We start from the raw sequence: 25,198 nt of genomic DNA on the forward strand, positions 1-25,198 counted from the left end.
CTGACTCCTCAATTGGAGGCGCTGGGGGAGAAAGCTCCAACACCTGATTGATGGACGCTATAAGGTCGTTCACTATGGCGCCTCCCTCTGGCGTATCTAGGTTGAGAGCGGCTTCAGGATCAGAATCCTGATCTGCCACCTCCGCTTCATCCTCTAGAGAGTCCTCCTGCTGAGACCCTGAGCAGTGTGATGAAGTCGAGGGAAGCTCCCAGCGAGCCCGCTTAGGCGGTCTGGGACTGCGGTCCGTGTCAGAGACCTCATTTTGGGACCTATGAGTCACCCCAGGAGCATTTTGCTGCTCTAACCGAGGGGGGCCTGGGGTCAATGATACAACAGTGCCCGGGGCCTGAGTTACCGGCCTGGACTGCAAGGCTTCTAGTATCTTAGCAGACCATTTATCCATACTCTCAGACAGTTTGTCAGCAAATACTGCAAACTCCGTCCCTGTCACCTGGACAGTGGTAGCAGGTGGTTCCACTTGGGCCACCAGCGGCAGCGGCTCCGGCTGAGTAAGTGCCACAGGGGCCGAGCATTGCACACAATGAGGATCGGTGGAACCTGCCGGTAGTATAGCCGCACATGAAGTACAGGTTGCAAAGTAAGCCTGTGCTTTGGCACCCTTGCTTTTTGCGGACGACATGCTGTTGTCTCCTCTGAGTACAATGCAGGAGGGTATATAGCCAAAAATCAACAGTGCGACCGTACAGTGTAAATGTATAGCATATAAGCATATATATATATATATATGTACACTTCAGCACTCAGTGGGGCCAGCACCCAGGTGCTGCTTACCGACCGCTCAAAGCGGTTGTGTGATCACCAGATTCCCTGCCTGGGCCTCCCAGAGCCGTGTTGTCTCTCCTCTCCCGCGTCAGAGGTGCTGACAGGAATGGCTGTCGGCGTTCTGTGGGGAGGAGGGGGCCGTGGGCGTGCCCCAGAAAGTGCGGGAATCTGATGCCCCACTGTGCTAAGTGAGGGGGGAGGAGGATACACAGTATGCTCCAGCCCTCAGCGCTGACGTCCTGTGCAGCGTCCCGCCCTTCCCCTGACTGGCAGGCCTGGGGGCGGGAATATGCGATACTAGGCCGCAAAAGCCGGGGACTAAAGTTATAAGCGCGGCCGGCAAATAAGCGCGGCCGGCGCGGTAGTCCCCGGCGCACAAACACACCCAGCAGTGCTGCGGTGCGTATGGCACAAGCGCTCCATGCGCGGTCCCCCAGGGGGACACAGAGTACCTCTCAGTAGCAGGGCCTTGTCCCTGACGATACCCGGCTCCTGTCCAGCAGATTCCCCAGGGGCTGCGGAGGGAGCACGGCCCCAGTGTCTGGAGACCGATTAGGATCCCACTTCACCCAGAGCCCATTAAGGGATGGGGAAGGAAAACAGCATGTGGCTCCTGCCTGTGTACCCGCAATGGGTACCTCAACCTTAACCGCACCGCCGACCAGAGTGGGGTGAGAAGGGAGCATGCTGGGGGCCCTGTTATGGGCCCTCTTTTCTTCCATCCGACCTAGTCAGCAGCTGCTGCTGACTAAGATGTGGAGCTATGCGTGCATGTGTGCCTCCTTCGCACAAAGCATAAAAACTGAGGAGCCCGTTATGCACGGGGGGGGTGTATAGGCAGAAGGGGAGGGGTTACACTTTTTAAAGTGTAATACTTTGTGTGGCCTCCGGAGGCAGAAGCTATACACCCAATTGTCTGGGTCTCCCAATGGAGCGACAAAGAAATGTCGGTGTTAAAGGAGGCTGACAGTGCCATATACTAAGGATGTACTCACTTCATTTGCCTTCGGGTCATCAGGAGCTTGGGCATCGCGAGTCTGTCTGATGCTCTCAGACATTTTCTTCATGAACATATGACTATTGTTTTCATTCTTGGCCATTAAAACTTCAAGCATGAACCAAAGGCACCTGCAGTGGGAAACAATACGTGTCCAGCTCAATTAATCTGGTTACAAAGTCACAACATGAAGTTAATTTTATGTTACACATCCGCAAGTGGTAAGGTAAAAGAAAAAACTAGACCCAAGCAACTTACTCTTTAATATCACGGAGTTGGTCAATATCCTGAGATTTTGAAAAGTCTGGGTCATGAGCCAGAAGATGAATCATGTAAGGTACAACATACTCGGGCAGGAGAGACAAAAGCTTTTCTGTGGACAAACAAAACAATACATTTTAATGATATTTTGGAGAAAACATGTCATGAGTTGTGTTACAGTAGAAGGTGTATAAGCCGCTCGCTAGGTGCCGCACGTGGACTCACCATTTGCCAGTGGGTTTTGTTTTATGTATTCCCTCCGTACACTTATGTTCTTCAGCAAACATTGCCTGGCATGCGCTCGTCTTTCTTTCACTGGATCTTTGGCACAGAGGGCAAAAATAGCCATGTACTCAAGCGGAAGCTGAAGCTTAACCAGCGCCTTGTGCAGCTTTTGTGCAAATATCTGTCGAACCTGGTAGCATTCATCCTGCAAGACAAACACATATTGTCCCCGGCCATCAGCTCCTTACTATCATATACTATCATAGCAGCACCTCAATGTTACCAAAGATATACACTAGTAAGGAGAAACATAGAAAGTGAAGCTGTGCATGATTAGATGGCAGCTTTACACAGTTCCCTTCTATATATCACCTAGTGCTCTAATCCAGCCAGAACCATTTCCACTCCTATTTCAGATAATGCTGGATTGCCCAGGGTCTAATCCCAGAGGCCACCACCAAATGTCAGAACAGGGGGAGGGTGTTCGACCACATCTCCTACCCTATATGGCAGTTTCCGCTATGAACTGAGCACTCCCCATGGGCAGCCAGTTCACCGCTATGGGGGGAGCCAGGCGCCATTTTACTTTGTAGACCAGAGCTATGCTCTAAGATACTATTTCCCCCAGTCACTGCTCACACAGTGTTCAATGGCGAGCAGAGACCAGGGCCACAGCCGGTGAGGGCAGGTGGGCAGCCTGGTACTGCACTGATAATGCCAGGCTACTCTTCTCGCAACTGGAGGGAGCCACCATCGCAGGGCTGCTCTGGGCAGTGAAAGGACTGCAGCAGAGACTTCTCCAGCGGTGAGAAAGAAGGGAATTTTGTTTACTTACCGTAAATTCCTTTTCTTCTAGCTCCTATTGGGAGACCCAGACAATTGGGTGTATAGCTTCTGCCTCCGGAGGCCACACAAAGTATTACACTTTAAAAAGTGTAACCCCTCCCCTCTGCCTATACACCCTCCCGTGCATCACGGGCTCCTCAGTTTTGGTGCAAAAGCAGGAAGGAGGAAACTTATAAATTGGTCTAAGGTAAATTCAATCCGAAGGATGTTCGGAGAACTGAAACCATGAACCAAAAGAACAATTCAACATGAACAACATGTGTACACAAAAGAACAACAGCCCGAAGGGCACAGGGGCGGGTGCTGGGTCTCCCAATAGGAGCTAGAAGAAAAGGAATTTACGGTAAGTAAACAAAATTCCCTTCTTCTTTGTCGCTCCATTGGGAGACCCAGACAATTGGGACGTCCAAAAGCAGTGCCTGGGTGGGTAAAAGAATACCTCGATAAAAAGAGCCGAAAAACGGCCCCCTCTTACAGGTGGGCGACCGCCGGCTGAAGGACTCGCCTACCTAGGCTGGCATCTGCCGAAGCATAGGCATGCACCTGATAGTGTTTCGTGAAAGTGTGCAGACTCGACCAGGTAGCCGCCTGACACACCTGCTGAGCCGTAGCCTGGTGCCGCAATGCCCAGGATGCGCCCACGGCTCTGGTAGAATGGGCCTTCAGCCCTGAAGGAATCGGAAGCCCAAAAGAACGGTAGGCTTCAAGAATCGATTCCTTGATCCACCGAGCCAAGGTTGACTTGGAAGCCTGCGACCCCTTACGCTGGCCAGCGACAAGGACAAAGAGCGCATCCGAACGGCGCAGGGGCGCCGTGCGAGAAATGTATATCCGGAGTGCTCTCACGAGATCTAACAAGTGCAAATCCTTTTCACATTGGTGAACTGGATGAGGGCAAAAGGAAGGTAAGGAGATATCCTGATTGAGATGAAAAGGGGATACCACCTTAGGGAGAAATTCCGGGACCGGACGCAGAACCACCTTATCCTGGTGAAACACCAGGAAGGGGGCTTTGCATGACAGCGCTGCTAGCTCAGACACTCTCCGAAGTGATGTGACTGCCACTAGGAAGGTCACCTTCTGCGAAAGGCGTGATAGAGAGACATCCCGCATCGGCTCGAAAGGTGGTTTCTGAAGAGCCGTTAGCACCCTGTTAAGATCCCATGGTTCCAGCGGACGCTTGTAAGGTGGGACTATGTGGCAAACTCCTTGCAGGAACGTGCGGATCTGCGGAAGCCTGGCTAGACGCTTTTGAAAAAACACGGAAAGCGCCGATACTTGTCCCTTGAGAGAGCCGAGAGACAAACCCTTGTCCAATCCGGATTGAAGGAAAGAAAGGAAAGTGGGTAAGGCAAACGGCCAGGGGGTAAAACCCCGATCAGAGCACCAGGATAAGAAGATCCTCCAAGCCCTGTGATAGATCTTGGCGGACGTTGGTTTCCTGGCTTGTCTCATAGTGGCAATGACATCTTGAGATAACCCTGAGGACGCTAGGAGCCAGGACTCAATGGCCACACAGTCAGGTTGAGGGCCGCAGAATTCAGATGGAAAAATGGCCCTTGAGACAGCAAGTCTGGTCGGTCTGGGAGTGCCCACGGTTGACCCACCGTGAGGTGCCACAGATCCGGGTACCACGACCTCCTCGGCCAGTCTGGAGTGACGAGGATGGCGCGGCGGCAGTCGGACCTGATCTTGCGCAACACTCTGGGCAGCAGTGCCAGAGGAGGAAATACATACGGCAGTCGAAACTGCGACCAATCCTGAACTAATGCGTCCGCCGCCAGAGCTCTGTGATCTTGAGACCGTGCCATGAATGCCGGGACTTTGTTGTTGTGCTGAGACGCCATGAGGTCGACGTCCGGCGTTCCCCAGCGGCAACAGATCTCTTGAAACACGTCCGGGTGAAGAGACCATTCCCCTGCGTCCATGCCCTGGCGACTGAGAAAGTCTGCTTCCCAGTTTTCTACGCCCGGGATGTGAACTGCGGAGATGGTGGAGGCTGTGGCTTCCGCCCACAGCAGAATCCGCCGAACTTCTTGGAAGGCCTGACGACTGCGTGTGCCGCCCTGGTGGTTGATGTACGCGACCGCCGTGGCGTTGTCAGACTGTATGCGGATCTTTCTGCCCTCCAGCCACCGATGGAACGCCTTTAGGGGTAGATACACTGCCCTTATCTCCAGAACATTGATCTGAAGGGAGGACTCTGTCGGAGTCCAGGTTCCCTGAGCCCTGTGGTGGAGGAAGACCGCTCCCCACCCTGACAGACTCGCGTCCGTCGTGACCACAGCCCAGGATGGGGGCAGGAAGGATTTTCCCTTCGACAAGGAAGTGGGAAGAAGCCACCACTGAAGAGAGGTTTTGGCTGCCAGTGAAAGAGAGACGTTCCTGTCTAGGGACGTCGACCTCCTGTCCCATTTGCGGAGAATGTCCCATTGAAGTGGACGCAGATGAAACTGCGCAAAGGGAACTGCCTCCATTGCTGCTACCATCTTCCCTAGGAAGTGCATGAGGCGCCTCAAGGGGTGTGACTGGGTCCGAAGGAGAGAGTGCACCCCTGTCTGCAGCGAACGCTGTTTGTCCAGCGGAAGCTTCACTATCGCTGAGAGAGTATGAAACTCCATCCCGAGGTAAGTCAGTGATTGGGTCGGTGTCAATTTTGACTTTGGGAAATTGATGATCCACCCGAACCTCTGAAGAGTCTCCAGAGCAATGGTCAGGCTGTGTTGACATGCCCCCCGGGAGGGTGCCTTGACTAGGAGATCGTCTAAGTAAGGGATCACCGAGTGGCCCTGAGAGTGTAGGACCGCCACCACGGATGCCATGACCTTGGTGAAGACCCGTGGGGCTGTCGCCAGGCCGAAAGGCAGTGCCACAAACTGAAGGTGTTCGTCCCCGATGGCGAAACGCAGGAAACGTTGATGCTCTGGTGCAATCGGCACATGGAGATAAGCATCCCTGATGTCGATTGAGGCTAGTAAGTCTCCTTGGGACATCGAGGCGATGACAGAACGGAGAGATTCCATCCGGAACCGTCTGGGTTCTCACGTGTCTGTTGAGCAGTTTGAGGTCCAGAACGGGGCGGAATGATCCGTCCTTTTTTGGCACCACGAACAAGTTGGAGTAAAAACCGCGACCACGTTCTTGAATGGGAACGGGAATCACAACTCCTTCTGCCTTCAAAGTGTTCACCGCCTGAAAAAGTGCATCGGCTCGCTCGGGGGGCGGAGATGTTCTGAAGAAACGAGTCGGAGGACGAGAGCTGAGCTCTATCCTGTAACCGTGCGACAGAATGTCTCTCACCCATCGGTCTTGGACATGTGGCCACCAGGCGTCGCAAAAGCGGGAGAGCCTGCCACCGACCGAGGATGCGGTTTGGGGAGGCCGAAAGTCATGAGGAGGCCGCCTTGGAGGCGGTTCCTCCGGCGGTCTTTGGAGGACGTGACTTAGACCGCCATGCAGAAGAGTTCCTCTGGCCCTTCTGTGACCTGTTGGACGTGGAGGATTGGGACCTGGCTGAGGGCCGAAAGGACCGAAACCTCGATTGAATTTTTCGTTGCTGAGGTTTGTTTGGTTTGGACTGGGGTAAGGACGAGTCCTTTCCCTTGGATTGTTTAATAATTTCATCCAATTGCTCGCCAAACAAACGGTCGCCAGAAAATGGCAAACCGGTTAAGAACTTCTTGGAAGCGGAGTCTGCCTTCCATTCGCGTAGCCACATGGCCCTGCGGACTGCCACCGAATTGGCGGACGCTACCGCTGTACGGCTTGCTGAGTCCAGGACGGCGTTCATGGCGTAGGACGAAAAGGCCGATGCCTGAGAAGTCAAAGACACAACTTGCGGAGCAGAGGTACGTGTGACTGCATTAATCTCAGACAGACAAGCTGAGATAGCTTGGAGTGCCCACACGGCTGCAAAGGCCGGAGCAAAAGACGCGCCTATGGCTTCATAGATGGATTTCATCAGGAGCTCTATTTGCCTGTCAGTGGCATCCTTGAGCGATGAACCATCTGCCACTGATACTACGGATCTAGCCGCCAGTCTAGAGACTGGAGGATCCACCTTGGGACACTGAGCCCAACCCTTAACTACGTCAGGAGGGAAGGGGTAACGTGTGTCATTAAGGCGCTTAGTAAAGCGCTTGTCCGGAAATGCTCTGTGCTTCTGGACAGCATCTCTGAAGTTAGAGTGATCGAAGAACGCACTCCGTGTACGTTTGGGAAACCTAAACTGGTGTTTCTCCTGCTGTGAAGCCGACTCCTCTATAGGTGGAGTTGGGGGAGAAAGATCTAGCACCTGGTTGATGGACGCTATAAGGTCATTTACTATGGCGTCCCCTTCAGGTGTATCAAGATTGAGAGCAACGTCAGGATCAGAGCCCTGAGCTGCGACCTCCGCCTCATCCTCCAGAGAGTCCTCATGCTGAGACCCCGAACAGCGTGATGAAGCTGGGGAAGGTTCCCAGCGAGCCCGCTTAGCCGGTCTGGGACTGCGGTCCGTGTCGGAGTCCTCCCCGTGGGACCTAGGTGTCACCCCAGGAACACTCTGCTGCACCGACCGAGAGGGGCCTGGGGGCGATGAACTCACAGTGCCCGGGGCCTGTGTGACCGATCTGGACTGCAAGGCTTCTAGTATCTTAGCAGACCATCTGTCCATAGACTGAGCCATGGATTGTGAAAGCGACTCAGAGAGTTTCTCAGCGAAAACTGCAAACTCTGTCCCTGCCACCTGGACAGTGGGAGCCGGCGGTTCTACCTGAGCCGGGGGTCCCACCAGTGCCCGAGGCTCCGGCTGAGTGAGTGCCACAGGGGCCGAGCATTGCACACAGTGAGGGTAGGTGGAACCTGCAGGTAACATAGCCGCACAAGAGGTACAGGTTGCAAAATAAGCCTGTGCCTTGGCACCCTTGCTCTTTGCGGACGACATGCTGTAGTCTCCTCTGAGAGTGATCACTGAGGGTATATAGCCAAAAGCAAAACAATGCGGCCGAACAGAGAAAATGTATACACATATATATATATATATATATATATATATATATATATATATATATATATATATATATATATATATATATATATATATATATATATACACATATATATATATATACACTTCGGCACCCAAGGGGGGCCAGCACCGGGTAACCGGTGTGGCTTACCGACCGCCCAAAGCGGTTGTGTGTCCACCAGATTCCCTGCCTGGGCCTCCCAGAGCTGTAGAGCTCGTTCTGAAATCCTCCACCGGCAGAAGTGATTGCAAATATGGCTGCCAGAGTTCTCAGGGGAGGAGGGAGCCGTGGGCGTGTACTAATAAAGTGCGGGAATCTGGTGCCCCACAGTGCTCAGTGAGGGGGGAGGAGAACACCCAAGTATGCTCCAGCCCTCACTGCCGACGTCCAGTCGACCGTCCCGCCCTTACCCCTGACTGGCAGGCCCGGGGGCGGGAGTTATGGTACTAGGCCGCAGAAGCCGGGGACTAAATTTAATAACGCGGCCGGCAAACAGGCGCGGTCGGCGCGGTAGTCCCGGTCGTCACAAACAAACAGCAGCCGCTGCAGCGTCTGTAACACAGGCGCTCCATGCGCCGTCCCCAAGGGGACACAGAGTACCTTATAGATGCAGGGCCTGTCCCTGATGATACCCAGTCTCCTGTCCGGCAGATTCCCCCAGGGGCTGCGGAGGGAGCCCGGTCCCAGTGAATGGTGACCGGTTAGGATCCCACTTCTCCCAGAGCCTCTAAGGGATGGGGAAGGAAAAGCGGCATGTGGCTCCAGCCTTTGTACCCGCAATGGGTACCTCAACCTTAACAGCACCGCCGACTTAGTGGGGTGAGAAGGGAGCATGCCGGGGGCCCTGTTAGGGCCCTCTTTTCTTCCATCCGATACAATCAGCAGCTGCTGCTGACTAAAATGGGAGCTTGAGTGAATGTGTGCCTCCTTCAACACAAAGCATAAAATTGAGGAGCCCGTGATGCACGGGAGGGTGTATAGGCAGAGGGGAGGGGTTACACTTTTTAAAGTGTAATACTTTGTGTGGCCTCCGGAGGCAGAAGCTATACACCCAATTGTCTGGGTCTCCCAATGGAGCGACAAAGAAAGCTTGGTTGCCTGGCATTAGTAGTACAATGTAAGGCTGCCCGACCTGTGCTCATCACCACGGTCACCACAGTGCGCAGAGCACAACAGAGATGAACGGTGCTGGGCTCGGCACACCGACTCTGCTCGGCACATCGACTCTGCTCGGCACAAGTCTAAATGCAGGGATGTCTGAATGTACTTTGCAGACACAGTAGTAAACCACCATTCAGACGTCCCTGTATTATCTGAATGAGCAAAGCCATGTATCTCATCCAATCATGTGAAATACTGCTTGCTGAGCCATGTACCTAATCCATCATGTACAACACCGTCTGCTGAGCAATGCATCTAATCCCTTCATGTGAAATACAGTCTGCAGGGCCATGTATCCAGTCACAACCTGTGAAATACAGTCTACTGAGCCATGTATCTAATCCGATCATGTGAAATACAGTGTGCTGAGCCATGCGTCTAACCTCAACACGTGAAATACTGTCTACTGAGCCATGTATCTAATTCTAGCATATGAAACAATCCTGTCACGAGTGAAAGTCTATGTATCTAATCCCATAATGTGATATACAAAGCAATGTCAAATTCTATCATGTGTGATACAGTCCATCTATCCAATCCTTTGTGTGACAGATTATTAGATACATGGCCCAGCAGACTGTGCCACACAGGATAGGATTAGATACGTGGCTTCGGTGACTGTATCACATATAGGATTAGATAAATAGCTCACAAGATGATAATGTATGACATAGTCCATATAGTCATGAATCTAATCCTGTCATGTTTGGTACACTGTCCACATGTCAGTACCACATTGCAGTCACCAGCAAAAGGTCTCTGCACCCCGATCCTAAACGTCATCCTCTTATCCTTTTGCAATCCCCCTACTTTTACTGCAATCATAATGTGAGCTAGCAATAAACTAGATTTTTATAGGAAATTTCAGCAGATGCTCCCAGTAGTGTTCAAAAGTTGAAAATAATAAAACTATTGTTTAAAGGTATAAAATATGATTTTTTTTTCATAAAATTTATAAACAGTAATAGTCCACGTTTTCAATGATTGACTTTTTTTTGGAGAATGACACATTCCCTTTAAAAACCAAAGTATGGCATTTCCAATTGACTAACACATGATCAGATGTTATTGACTCCCTTGTACTAGAGGTAATGGTGACAGAGCAGTTTTTAGTAATGTTAAACACGATTCTCAAAGAGAATTTGTTAGTTTTTTCTTTTTTAATTTTACATACCACATATTTTTCTGAAATTATAGCTAATATACCAAACCCAGTTAAAAAAGTTTATCAAGCAGAATTGAGGAAAATGAAGATGACATCACGCAGCACTGTGTTAAGGAGAATGAATAATGGTGAGTGCAGCATACCTCTTCCCTTTGGTGTTTTTGAAGCCTTTTATAGGTGTACAGAACAAGGCCAGTGTATGTCATATTAGCAGTGATAAAGATAATAAAATGAAATACTTACATTAATAACCAGTGCACATAACTGGAATTGCTCCGGTGTGATTATTTCATGGTAACAAGGTTCTTGCGCCAATTTCATAATGGCTCCACCGGCCGCTAATCTCAGTCGTGACATATCTGATTTACTGAAATAATGACAGTCAGTATCAATGTTTGATTAGAGCGCTGCAGACATCAATTCAAAAGCTATAAAGGTGCCATGTGTTGGGCCTGTGTCGGCCTTTGACCGCTGCTCTTGCTAAACGTCTCACCTTATCTTCTTGTGTTCTGTCAGGTCGCCTTCACTGACCAACATTGCAGAGAGCAGTCGCAAAGTGGAGTTTGCAGACTTTGACTGATTGTTCTTCATACCCAGCAACCAGCGCACTAGTAATTTTATTGCTTGCACCTAAAAAGGAGAAGTGAAACTGACAAATGTGTATGGCTCACACCTCGCTGCAGTATAAGTGACCTGCTCATAAAAGCCTATATTATAGGAAGCACTGAAGAAATCCCGAGTGTTGTACGTGACAGATTCTTGGAGTGGAAATAGAATACAAACTCAACTGGGGAGAAATGTGCCGTCACATCCGGTCACCTCAATGTACTAGTTTAATTGCATCTGTGGCCAACTTAAGTTCAGTATTGCAGTCATAGTGGTTTTTCGAAACTCTCAAAAAGTTTTATAAAAAGTTTACACACTAGTCCCAAGAGGGCATGGATGGATAATCCTTACCGATGATCAGGCAATCTGACATGTCGGAAATGCTAAGTGGCGGCTCAATGTTTGGTGAGGAGAGTGATTGCTACAAATGCAACTAACCTCTTCTATAAATTATAGTGAGTGTGTGTGTGTGTGTGTGTGTGTGTGTGTGTGTGTGTGTGTGTTCGGACTGTCATAAAACATACGTCTGAATTTGGCATAATGCTGATTCTCTTATATTTTAAACAGTGTAAATCTCTCCTCTAAAAACAAATGAAAGTGTAAATGTATCTTCTGGAGTATATTTACAAAAGGGGACAATGTCCCGGTACACCTATATACAAATCTGACACATGCACATAAAATAAACAGTATGTTATATATATTTCTAGCCAAAGACAATAAAAACACACTGTATTTTTCGGATTATAAGACGCACCTTTCCTCCCAAAAATTTGGGAGGAAAATGAGGGGCGTGTCTTAAAGAAGGGAATTTTGTTTACTTACCGTAAATTCCTTTTCTTCTAGCTCCAATTGGGAGACCCAGACAATTGGGTGTATAGCTACTGCCTCCGGAGGCCGCACAAAGTACTACACTTAAAAGTGTAAGGCCCCTCCCCTTCTGGCTATACACCCCCCCGTGGGAGCACGGGTTCCTCAGTTTTAGTGCAAAAGCAAGAAGGAGGAAAGCCAATAACTGATATAAAATCAAATTCAATCCGATCAACAATATCGGAGAACTGAACTTGTCAACATGAACAACATGTGCACCCGAAAAACAACTTCCCCAAGAAAAAACTAGGGCGGGTGCTGGGTCTCCCAATTGGAGCTAGAAGAAAAGGAATTTACGGTAAGTAAACAAAATTCCCTTCTTCTTTTTCGCTCCTAATTGGGAGACCCAGACAATTGGGACGTCCAAAAGCAGTCCCTGGGTGGGTAAAAGAATACCTCGTGATAGAGCTGTCAAGCAGCCCTTTCTTACAGGTGGGCCACCGCCGCCTGAAGGACTTGTCTACCTAGGCTGGCATCCGCCGAAGCATAGGCATGCACCTGATAATGCTTGGTAAAAGTGTGCAGACTCGACCAGGTTGCCGCCTGGCACACCTGCTGAGCCGTAGCCTGATGCCGTAATGCCCAGGACGCACCTACGGCTCTGGTAGAATGGGCCTTCAGCCCAGACGGAATCGGAAGCCCAGCAGACCGGTAGGCGTGAAGAATTGGTTCTTTGATCCACCGCGCAAGGGTGGATTTGGAAGCTTGCGACCCTTTATGCTGACCAGCGACCAGGATAAAGAGCGCATCCGAACGGCGCAGAGGCGCCGTGCGGGAAATGTAGATTCTGAGTGCTCTCACCAGATCCAACAGATGCAAACCCTTTTCAAATTGGTGAACTGGATGCGGACACAGAGATGGTAAAGTGATATCCTGATTGAGATGAAAGGAAGATACCACCTTGGGAAGAAACTCTGGAATTGGACGCAGAACTACCTTGTCTTAGTGAAACACCAGGAAAGGAGATTTGCAAGATAACGCCGCCAGCTCTGACACTCTCCGAAGAGACGTGACCGCCACTAGAAAGGCCACTTTCTGTGAAAGCCGAGAAAAGGAAATCTCCTTCATGGGCTCGAAAGGCGGCTTCTGGAGAGCAATCAGAACTTTGTTCAGATCCCAGGGCTCCAATGGCCGCTTGTAAGGGGGAACAATATGACAAACCCCTTGCAGGAATGTGCGTACCTTAGGAAGTCGCGCTAGGCGCTTTTGAAAAAATACGGATAGCGCGGAGACTTGACCCTTAAGGGAGCTGAGCGACAAACCTTTTTCCAACCCAGACTGCAGGAAGGAAAGAAAAGTGGGCAATGCAAAAGGCCAGGGAGAAACTCCCTTGACAGAGCACCAAGAAAGGAATATCTTCCACGTCCTGTGATAGATCTTGGCGGAAGATGGTTTCCTAGCCTGTCTCATGGTGGCAACAACTGCATGAGATAAACCTGAGGTCCCTAGGATCCAGGACTCAATGGCCACACAGTCAGGTGCAGGGCCGCAGAATTCAGATGGAAAAACGGCCCTTGAGATAGCAAGTCGGGACGATCTGGTAGCGCCCACGGTTGGCCTACCGTGAGATGCCACAGATCCGGGTACCACGACCTTCTTGGCCAGTCTGGAGCGACTAGAATGGCGCGGCGGCAGTCGGCCCTGATTTTCCGGAGCACTCTGGGCAACAATGCCAGAGGTGGGAACACATAAGGTAGCCGGAACAGTGACAAATCTTGAACTAAGGCGTCTGCCGCCAGAGCTCGGAGATCGTGAGATCGTGCCATGAAAACCGGGACCTTGTTGTTGTGTCGTGACGCCATCAGGTCGACGTCCGGCATACCCCAGCGGCGACAGATCTCCTGAAACACGTCCGGGTGAAGGGACCATTCCCCTGCGTCCATGCCCTGGCGACTGAGAAAGTCTGCTTCCCAGTTTTCCACGCCTGGGATGTGAACTGCTGATATGGTGGATGCTGTGTCCTCCACCCACGTCAGAATCCGCCGGACTTCCTGGAAAGCTTGCCGACTGCGTGTTCCTCCCTGGTGGTTGATGTATGCCACCGTAGTGGAGTTGTCCGACTGAATTCGGATCCGCTTTCCTTCCAGCCATTGTTGGAAGGCTCGCAGAGCAAGATAGACTGCTCTGATTTCCAGAACATTGATCTGAAGGGTGGACTCTTTCCGAGTCCACGTACCCTGAGCCCTGTGGTGAAGAAACACTGCTCCCCACCCTGAAAGGCTCGCATCCGTCGTGACCACCGCCCAGGATGGGGGTAGAAACGACCTTCCCCTTGACAAAGAAGTGGGAAGAAGCCACCACCGGAGAGAATCTTTGGCTGCCTGAGAGAGGGAGACATCCCTGTCGAGGGACGTCGACTTCCCATCCCATTGGCGAAGAATGTCCCATTGTAGAGGGCGCAGATGAAACTGCGCAAAAGGGACTGCTTCTATTGCTGCCACCATCTTCCCTAGGAAATGCATGAGGCGCCTCAAGGAGTGTGCCTGGCCCTGAATGAGGGATTGCACCCCTGTCTGCAGCAAATACTGCTTGTCCAGTGGAAGTTTCACTATCGCTGAGAGAGTATGAAACTCCATGCCAAGATATGTTAGTGACTGGGTCGGGGTTAGATTTGACTTTGAAAAGTTGATAATCCACCCGAAATTCTGGAGAGTCTTCAGTGCCACGGTTAGACTGTGTTGGCATGCCTCTTGGGAGGGTGCCTTGATAAGTAGATCGTCCAGATACGGGATCACAGAGTGACCCTGCGAATGCAGGACTGCTACTACTGCCGCCATGACCTTGGTGAAGACCCGAGGGGCTGTTGCCAGCCCGAAGGGAAGCGCCACGAACTGAAGGTGTTCGCTTCCTAAAACGAAGCGTAGAAAACGCTGATGCTCTGGCGCAATCGGCACGTGGAGATAAGCATCCTTGATGTCTATTGATGCAAGGAAATCTCCTTGGGACATTGAGGCGATAACGGAGCGGAGAGATTCCATCCGGAACCTCCTGGTTTTTACGTGTTTGTTGAGCAACTTTAGATCCAGAACGGGACGAAACGACCCGTCCTTCTTTGGCACCACAAACAGATTGGAGTAAAAACCGTGACCTTGTTCCTGAAGAGGAACGGCAACCACCACTCCTTCCGCCTTTAGAGCGGCCACCGCCTGCAGCAGAGCATCGGCCCGGTCGGGCGGTGGAGAAGTTCTGAAGAAACGAGCTGGAGGACGAGAGCTGAACTCTATCCTGTACCCGTGAGACAGAATGTCCCTCACCCAACGGTCTTTGACCTGTGACAGCCAAATGTCGCCAAAGCGGGAGAGCCTGCCACCGACCGAGGATGCGGAGAGAGGAGACTGAAAGTCATGAGGAAGCCGTCTTGGTAACGGTTCTTCCTGCTGTCTTTTTTGGGCGTGATTGATTCCGCCAAGAATCTGACCCTCTCTGATCCTTTTGAGTCTTTTTGGACGAGGAGAACTGGGACCTGCCTGAGCCTCGAAAGGACCGAAAACCAGACTGACCCCTCCTTTGTTGGGGTTTGTTTTGTCTGTGTTGAGGTAAGGATGAATCCTTACCCTTGGAGTGTTTAATGATTTCATCCAAACGCTCCCCAAACAATCGGTCACGAGAAAAAGGCAAACTGGTTAAGAACTTTTTGGAAGCAGAATCTGCCTTCCATTCTCTCAACCACAGGGCTCTGCGCAAGACCACAGAGTTGGCTGACGCCACCGCCGTACGGCTCGTAGAGTCTAGGACAGCATTAATCGCGTAAGACGCGAATGCCGACATTTGAGAGGTCAATGGTGCCACCTGCGGAGCAGATGTACGTGTGACCATGTCGACCTGTGTAAGCCCAGCTGAAATAGCTTGGAGTGCCCATACGGCTGCGAAAGCTGGCGCCAAAGACGCTCCAATAGCTTCATAGATGGATTTCAACCAGAGCTCCATCTGTCTGTCAGTGGCATCTTTAAGTGCCGCTCCATCTTCTACTGCAACTAAGGATCTAGCTGCAAGTCTGGAGATTGGAGGATCCACCTTGGGACACTGGGTCCAGCCCTTGACCACGTCAGGGGGAAAAGGATAGCGTGTATCTTTAAGCCGTTTAGAAAAACGCTTTTCAGGATAAGCGTGGTGTTTCTGGATTGCGTCTCTAAAGTCAGCGTGGTCCAGAAAAGTGCTTAATTTACGCTTGGGATATCTGAAATGGAATTTCTCGTGCTGTGAAGCTGACTCCTCCGCCAGAGGAGGTGGTGGAGAAATATCTAACATCTTATTGATGGACGCTATAAGATCATTCACTATGGCGTCACCATCCGGTGTATCCAGATTGAGAGCGGTCCCATGATCAGAATCCTGATCAGATACCTCCGCCTCATCACCCACAGATTCATCCCGCTGGGACCCTGACCAGTGAGATGAAGTTGAGGGCCCCTCATAGCGAGCCCGCTTAGGTTGTCTGGGACTGTCGTCCGAGTCAGAGTCGTCACCCTGGAGTGCATGTGACACCCCCGGAGCTTGAAAGTGATCCAGCTGAGGGGGACCAGGGAGCAATGATGCACCAGTGTCCAAAGTCTGAGTTACTGGTCTGGACTGCAATGTCTCAAGAATCTTTGACATAGTCATAGACATTCTGTCAGCAAAAGCTGCAAACTCCGTCCCTGTCACTTGGACAGCATTCTCAGGTGGTACACCCTGGGTCATGTCCAGCAGAGGCCCCGGCTGTGCAGGTGCCACAGGGGCCGAACACTGCACACAATGGGGATCAGTGGAACCTGCCGGTAGAGCAGTCCCACATGCGGTACAGGCAGCATATAATGTCTGTGCCTTGGCACCCTTGCGTTTTGTGGACGACATGCTGTTGCCTCCTTGTAAACTAGGAGGGTATATAGCCAAGAATCACCAGCGACCGTACAGTGCAAAGTATTTGCAATACAAAATACTCAGTATACAAACGGCACAAGTGGAGGTGAGCCCTTGAGGGCTGCTTACCGCCCGCTGAAAAGCGGGTATGAGGCCGTAGAATCCAGTGTCTGGGTCTCCCAGTCTCCCCTCTGCAGCAGCGTGCAAGCAGGAATGGCTGCCAGCGTTCTGTGAAGAGGGGCAGATCGTGGGCGTGTCCAAACAAAAGTGCGGGAAACTGCGTCCTACTGTGCCTGGTGTGAGGGCTGGAGTATGTAAAAGAGACTCCAGCCCTCAGCGCTGATGTACTGTACAGCGTCCCGCCCTCCTCCTGACTGACAGGTGCGGAGGCGGGAACGAACGAAGTAGGCCGCAAAAGCCGGGGACTGTAGTAATAAGCGCGGCCGTGATATATGCACGGTCAGCGCGGAAGTCCCCGGCGAACCACAAGTCCCAGCCGCGTCGCAGTCCCAGCGGCCGGCGCGACCTTACCCCCTGAGTCTACCCACTCAGCAAGGCTGAAGTGAGGAAGTGGCACAAGCGCAGCAGCGCTGATGTCCCCGGCGCACTAACACACCCAGCAATGCTGCGGTGTGTGCGCGTATACACGGGGACACAGAGTACCTTGTGGAGCAGGGCCATGTCCCTGACGATACTCAGCTCCATATCCAGCGGCTTCTTCCAGGGGCTGCGGATGGAGCACGGTCTCAGTGCCAGGAGACCGGTAAAATCCCACTTCGCCCAGAGCCCTGTAATGGGGATGGGGAAGGAATCAGCATGTGGGCTCCAGCCTCCGTACCCGCAATGGGTACCTCAACCTTAACAAACACCTCCGACATAAAGTGGGGTGAGAAGGGAGCATGCTGGGGGCCCTGTATGGGCTCTCTTTTCTTCCATCCGAAATAGTCAGCAGCTACTGCTGACTAAACAGTGGAGCTATGCGTGCATGTCTGACCTCCTTCGCACAAAGCAAAAAACTGAGGAACCCGTGCTCCCACGGGGGGGTGTATAGCCAGAAGGGGAGGGGCCTTACACTTTTAAGTGTAGTACTTTGTGCGGCCTCCGGAGGCAGTAGCTATACACCCAATTGTCTGGGTCTCCCAATTAGGAGCGAAAAAGAAATCCGAATATAGCTTACCGGGAGGTGGAGAATTGGCAGGGGACCGCCTGTATGGCTCTCTATGCCTGCGGACGTCTGCCTCCCTGTGCTGGCGGGCGTTCCAGATGGACTGTCCACGGTCCGACTGTCAAATGATGGCGCCCGGAGTCAGAGCGTGGTCAGATGGAGCTCTTGGATGAGAGCTCCATCTGTGCGCGCATGCCACACAGGGTGCCATTTCTTTAAGGCCCGGACCGCCGACAGAGCATCTGGGACACTCGCCGCACTGGCCTGCTCCACCACAGAACTACTGCAGCACTGACCCGCTGCCGCGAGCACAGCCTCTTCTCCCTCTTCCTCTTGTGACCCCCCCGCTCTACCACTCTCCTCCAGTAAGACAACACCGGAGTATAAGACGGACCCCATTTTGTTTTTTTTTCCTCTAAATTTGAGGTGCGTCTTATAAATCAAAGAAGGGAATTTTGTTTACTTACCGTAAATTCCTTTTCTTCTAGCTCCAATTGGGAGACCCAGACAATTGGGGTGTATAGCTACTGCCTCCGGAGGCCACACAAAGCATTACACTAAAAAGTGTAAGGCCCCTCCCCTTCTGGCTATACACCCCCCCGTGGGAGCACGGGTCCTCAGTTTTAGTGCAAAAGCAAGAAGGAGGAAAGCCAATAACTGTTTCAAAAACAAATTCAATCCGATAAACAATATCGGAGAACTTAACTTATCAACATGAACAACATGTGCACCCGAAAAACAAAACCCTAAGAAAAAACAGGGCGGGTGCTGGGTCTCCCAATTGGAGCTAGAAGAAAAGGAATTTACGGTAAGTAAACAAAATTCCCTTCTTCTTTTTCGCTCCTAATTGGGAGACCCAGACAATTGGGACGTCCAAAAGCAGTCCCTGGGTGGGTAAAAGAATACCTCGTGATCGGGCTGTCAGGCAGCCCTTTCTTACAGGTGGGCCACCGCCGCCTGAAGGACTTGTCTACCTAGGCTGGCATCCGCCGAAGCGTAGGTATGCACCTGATAATGCTTGGTAAAAGTGTGCAGACTCGACCAGGTAGCCGCCTGGCACACCTGCTGAGCCGTAGCCTGATGCCGTAATGCCCAGGACGCACCCACGGCTCTGGTAGAATGGGCCTTCAGTCCAGATGGAATCGGAAGCCCAGCAGAACGGTAGGTGTGAAGAATTGGTTCCTTGATCCACCGCGCAAGGGTGGATTTGGAAGCTTGCGACCCTTTATGCTGACCAGCGACCAGGATAAAGAGTGCATCCGAACGGCGCAGAGGCGCCGTGCGGGAAATGTAGATCCTGAGTGCTCTCACCAGGTCCAACAGATGCAAACCCTTTTCAAATTGGTGAACTGGATGCGGACACAAAGATGGTAAAGTGATATCCTGATTGAGATGAAAGGAAGATACCACCTTGGGAAGAAACTCTGGAATTGGACGCAGTACTACCTTGTCTTGGTGAAACACCAGGAAGGGAGATTTGCAAGATAACGCCGCCAGCTCTGACACTCTCCGAAGAGACGTGACCGCCACCAGAAAAGCCACTTTCTGTGAAAGCCGAGAAAAGGAAATCTCCTTCATAGGCTCGAAAGGCGGCTTCTGGAGAGCAATTAGAACCTTGTTCAGATCCCAGGGTTCCAATGGCCGCTTGTAAGGGGGAACGATATGACAAACCCCTTGCAGGAACGTGCGTACCTTAGGAAGTCGCGCCAGGCGCTTCTGAAAGAATACGGATAGCGCGGAGACTTGACCTTTAAGGGAGCTAAGCGACAAACCTTTTTCCAACCCAGACTGCAGGAAGGAAAGAAAATTAGGCAAGGCAAATGGCCAGGGAGAAACTCCCTGAGCAGAGCACCAAGATAAAAATATCTTCCACGTTCTGTGGTAGATCTTGGCGGAGGATGGTTTCCTAGCCTGTCTCATGGTGGCAACTACTTCATGAGATAAACCTGAGGTCCCTAGGATCCAGGACTCAATGGCCACACAGTCAGGTTCAGGGCCGCAGAATTCAGATGGAAAAACGGCCCTTGAGACAGCAAGTCTGGACGGTCTGGTAGCGCCCACGGTTGGCCTACCGTGAGATGCCACAGATCCGGGTACCACGACCTCCTTGGCCAGTCTGGAGCGACGAGAATGGCGCGACGGCAGTCGGACCTGATTTTGCGGAGCACTCTGGGCAACAATGCCAGAGGTGGGAACACATAAGGTAGCCGGAACTGCGACCAATCCTGAACTAAGGCGTCTGCCGCCAGAGCTCGGTGATCGTGAGACCGTGCCATGAAAACCGGGACCTTGTTGTTGTGCCGTGACGCCATCAGGTCGACGTCCGGCATCCCCCAGCGGCGACAGATCTCCTGAAACACGTCCGGGTGAAGGGACCATTCCCCTGCGTCCATGCCCTGGCGACTGAGAAAGTCTGCTTCCCAGTTTTCCACGCCTGGGATGTGAACTGCGGATATGGTGGATGCTGTGTTTTCCACCCACGTCAGAATCCGCCGGACTTCCTGGAAGGCTTGCCGACTGCGTGTTCCCCCTTGGTGGTTGATGTACGCCACCGCTGTGGAATTGTCCGACTGAATCCGGATCTGCTTGCCTTCCAGCCACTGTTGGAAGGCTCGCAGAGCAAGATAGACTGCTCTGATTTCCAGAACATTGATCTGAAGGGTGGACTCTGAGTCCACGTACCCTGAGCCCTGTGGTGAAGAAACACTGCTCCCCACCCTGATAGGCTCGCATCTGTCGTGACCACCGCCCAGGATGGGGGTAGGAACGACTTTCCTTTTGACAATGAGGTGGGAAGAAGCCACCATCGGAGAGAGTCCTTGGCTGCCTGAGAGAGGGAGACATCCCTGTCGAGGGACGTCGACTTCCCGTCCCATTGGCGGAGAATGTCCCATTGTAGAGGGCGCAGATGAAACTGCGCGAAAGGGACTGCTTCCATTGCTGCCACCATTTTCCCTAGGAAATGCATGAGGCGCCTCAAGGAGTGCGACTGGCCCTGAAGGAGAGATTGCACCCCTGTCTGCAGAGAACACTGCTTGTCCAGTGGAAGCTTCACTATCGCTGAGAGAGTATGAAACTCCATGCCAAGATATGTTAGTGATTGGGTCGGGGTTAGATTTGACTTTGAAAAGTTGATAATCCACCCGAAACTCTGGAGAGTCTTCAGTGCCATGTTCAGACTGTGTTGGCATGCCTCTTGAGAGGGTGCCTTTATAAGTAGATCGTCCAAATACGGGATCACAGAGTGACCCTGCGAGTGCAGGACAGCTACTACTGCTGCCATGACCTTGGTGAAGACCCGAGGGGCTGTTGCCAGCCCGAAAGGTAACGCTACGAACTGCAGGTGTTCGCTTTGTATAACGAAGCGTAGAAAACGCTGATGCTCTGGCGCAATCGGCACGTGGAGATAAGCATCCTTGATGTCTATTGATGCTAGGAAATCTCCTTGAGACATTGAGGCTATGACGGAGCGTAGAGATTCCATCCGGAACCTCCTGGTTTTTACGTGTTTGTTGAGCAACTTTAGATCCAGGACGGGCCGAAACGACCCGTCCTTCTTTGGCACCACAAACAGATTGGAGTAAAAACCGTGACCTTGTTCCTGAAGAGGAACGGAAGTCACCACTCCTTCCGCCTTCAGAGCGGCCACCGCCTGCAGCAGAGCATCGGCTCGGTCGGGCGGTGGGGAAGTTCTGAAGAAACGAATTGGAGGACGAGAGCTGAACTCTATCCTGTACCCGTGAGACAGAATGTCCCTCACCCAACGGTCTTTGACCTGTGACAGCCAAATGTCGCCAAAGCGGGAGAGCCTCCCACCGACCGAGGATGCGGAAAGAGGAGACTGAGAGTCATGAGGAAGCCGTCTTGGTAACGGTTCTTCCTGCTGTCTTTTTTGGGCGTGACTGAGTCCGCCAAGAATCTGAGCCTCTCTGATCCTTTTGAGTCCTTTTGGACGAGGAAAATTGGGACCTGCCTGAGCCTCGAAAGGACCGAAAACCAGACTGACCCCTCCTTTGTTGGGGTTTGTTTTGTCTGTGTTGAGGTAAGGATGAGTCCTTACCCTTGGAGTGTTTAATGATTTCATCCAAACGCTCCCCAAACAATCGGTCACGAGAAAAAGGCAAACTGGTTAAGCACTTCTTGGAAGCAGAATCTGCCTTCCATTCTCTCAACCACAGGGCTCTGCGCAAAACCACGGAGTTGGCTGACGCCACCGCCGTACGGCTCGTAGAGTCTAGGACAGCATTAATCGCGTAAGACGCGAATGCAGACATTTGAGAGGTCAATGGTGCCACCTGCGGAGCAGATGTACGAGTGACCGAGTCGACTTGTGTAAGCCCAGCTGAAATAGCTTGAAGTGCCCATACGGCTGCGAAAGCTGGCGCCAACGACGCTCCAATAGCTTCATAGATGGATTTCAACCAGAGCTCCATCTGCCTGTCAGTGGCATCTTTAAGTGCCGCTCCATCTTCTACTGCAACTAAGGATCTAGCTGCAAGCCTGGAGATTGGAGGGTCCACCTTGGGACACTGGGTCCAACCCTTGACCACGTCAGGGGGAAAAGGATAGCGTGTATCTTTAAGCCGTTTAGAAAACCGCTTCTCAGGATAAGCGTGGTGTTTCTGGATTGCGTCTCTAAAGTCAGCGTGGTCCAGAAAAGTGCTTAATTTACGCTTGGGATATCTGAAATGGAACTTCTCATGCTGTGAAGCTGACTCCTCCGCAGGAGGAGCTGGCGGAGAAATATCTAACATCTTATTGATGGACGCTATAAGATCATTCACTATGGCGTCACCATCCGGTGTATCCAGATTGAGAGCGGTCCCAGGATCAGAATCCTGATCAGTTACATCCGCCTCATCACCCATAGATTCGTCCCGCTGGGATCCTGACCAGTGAGACGAAGTTGAGGGCCCCTCATAGCGAGCCCGCTTAGGTCGTCTGGGACTGTCGTCCGAGTCAGAGTCGTCACCCTGGGGTGCATGTGACACCCCCGGAGCTTGGAAGTGATCCATCTGAGGGGGACCAGGGAGCAATGGTGCAACAGTGTCCATGGTCTGAGTTACTGGTCTAGACTGCAATGTTTCAAGAATCTTTGACATAGTCATAGACAATCTGTCAGCAAAAGCTGCAAACTCCGTTCCTGTCACCTGGACAGCATTCACAGGTGGTACACCCTGGGTCACGTCCAGCAGAGGCCCCGGCTGTGCAAGTGCCACAGGGGCCGAGCACTGCACACAATGGGGGTCAGTGGAACCTGCCGGTAGAGCAGCCCCACATGCGGTACAGGCAGCATATAATGTCTGTGCCTTGGCACCCTTGCGTTTTGCGGACGACATGCTGTTGCCTCCTTGTAATCTAGGAGGGTATATAGCCGAGAATCACCAGCGACCGTACAGTGCAAAGTATTTGCAAACACAAAATACTAAGTACACAAACGGCACAAGTGGGGGTGAGCCCTTGAGGGCTGCTTACCGCCCGCTGAACAGCGGGTATGAGGCCGTAGAATCCCGTGTCTGGGTCTCCCCGTCTCCCCTCTGCAGCTCAGCGTGCAGTCAGGAATGGCTGCCGGCGTTCTGTGAAGAGGGGCGGACCGTGGGCGTGCCACAAACAAAAGTGCGGGAAACTGCGTCCTACTGTGCCTGGTGTGAGGGCTGGAGTATGTAAAAAAGACTCCAGCCCTCAGCGCTGATGCTCTGTACAGCGTCCCGCCCTCCTCCTGACTGGCAGGTGCGGAGGCGGGAACGAACGAACTAGGCCGCAAAAGCCGGGGACTGTAGTAATAAGCGCGGCCGTGATATATGCACGGCCAGCGCGGAAGTCCCCGGCGCACCACAAGTCCCAGCCGCGTCGCAGTCCCAGCGGCCGGCGCGACCGTTCGCCCTAAGTCTACCCACTCAGCCAAGCTGAAGTGAGGAAATGGCACAAGCGCAGCAGCGCTGATGTCCCCGGCGCACTAACACACCCAGCAATGCTGCGGTGTGCGCGCGGTATGCACGGGGACACAGAGTACCTTGACGGAGCAGGGCCCTGTCCCTGACGATACTCAGCTCCATAACCAGCGGCTTCTCCAGGGGCTGCGGATGGAGCACGGTCTCAGTGCCTGGAGACCGGTAAAATCCCACTTCACCCAGAGCACTAATGGGGATGGGGAAGGAATCAGCTTGTGGGCTCCAGCCTCCGTACCCACAATGGGTACCTCAACCTTAACAAACACCGCCGACAGAAAGTGGGGTGAGAAGGGAGCATGCTGGGGGCCCTGTATGGGCCCTCTTTTCTTCCATCCGACATAGTCAGCAGCTGCTGCTGACTAAACAGTGGAGCTATGCGTGCGTGTCTGACCTCCTTCGCACAAAGCAAAAAACTGAGGACCCGTGCTCCCACGGGGGGGTGTATAGCCAGAAGGGGAGGGGCCTTACACTTTTAAGTGTAGTACTTTGTGCGGCCTCCGGAGGCAGTAGCTATACACCCCAATTGTCTGGGTCTCCCAATTAGGAGCGAAAAAGAAAAATACGGTATGTACACTACACCTCACATGTAACTGTGAATATATACATCAATAAATATCCTTAAATTATAAGTAGCCTTACTTTAGCAAGAACTTCTGGTGAAACCTCCTCATCAGGTGACCATAGTTTGCCATTCTTATCACCATTGGTCTATAGATGAAAAATATAATTTTACTAATTTGTTCATTTAAACTGCAAAGAAATCAATACAATAATACGACAATGCGTGTTTGGAGAAGTCTTACCCGGTCATTCATTAGCAGATCTTTCACTATGAAGTTTGCCACAACTGACTTCATAGGCGACGCAAACTGATCAGGAGCCAACATGGAAATGTGACCCAGAGATACTAGAGGCGTTACTAACTGTTCTGGCACATCCGCATTGAGACTTCGACTGAGGGGCTACAATAAGAGCAGAGCACAGGATTCAGCATTGCTGAGAACATGTGATAGCATTTACAGAAAGAACACAATGTTTGGGTAACATTATACTGCAAACTCTAGCTTGTCAAATTCAATGACAGGTGATTCCACATCTGAATATATTTTTTGTAAGCAGGCGGCTAGAACATTGTGAAATGGAGACCACATATTTTACAATCAAGGAGTTTAGAATCAATGAGAAATGTTTTTTTATGCAAGCAGACCCCTAGAGTGAAAAAAAAAAACCCTAAACAATTTCAGATCAAGTTAAACATTTGACAAGAAGTTCAACTTTGCATATGCTCAGCTGTAGCTATTACAGTATATAAAAAGTTAA

The 25,198-nt window shown here is 51.7% G+C and overlaps 1 protein-coding gene across 3 annotated transcripts in view; it reads right to left on the reverse strand.

The window, feature by feature from the left end:
- PDS5A (PDS5 cohesin associated factor A) overlaps window positions 1-25,198 on the reverse strand; it is a 239,055-nt gene that overhangs the window by 73,299 nt on the left and 140,558 nt on the right. For all 3 annotated transcript variants that reach the window (XM_075346978.1, XM_075346977.1, XM_075346976.1), the window contains exons 21-27: window positions 24,682-24,840; window positions 24,518-24,586; window positions 10,941-11,077; window positions 10,691-10,814; window positions 2,267-2,471; window positions 2,039-2,153; window positions 1,779-1,911 (exon numbers count right to left, since the gene is read on the reverse strand). In XM_075346978.1, the coding sequence (XP_075203093.1) occupies window positions 1,779-1,911; window positions 2,039-2,153; window positions 2,267-2,471; window positions 10,691-10,814; window positions 10,941-11,077; window positions 24,518-24,586; window positions 24,682-24,840 (942 nt within the window). The remainder of the gene's footprint in view (window positions 1-1,778; window positions 1,912-2,038; window positions 2,154-2,266; window positions 2,472-10,690; window positions 10,815-10,940; window positions 11,078-24,517; window positions 24,587-24,681; window positions 24,841-25,198) is intronic.

The sequence above is a fragment of the Anomaloglossus baeobatrachus genome, chromosome 1, assembly GCF_048569485.1.
Source record: "Anomaloglossus baeobatrachus isolate aAnoBae1 chromosome 1, aAnoBae1.hap1, whole genome shotgun sequence".
In the NCBI taxonomy this organism is placed as follows: domain Eukaryota; kingdom Metazoa; phylum Chordata; class Amphibia; order Anura; family Aromobatidae; genus Anomaloglossus; species Anomaloglossus baeobatrachus.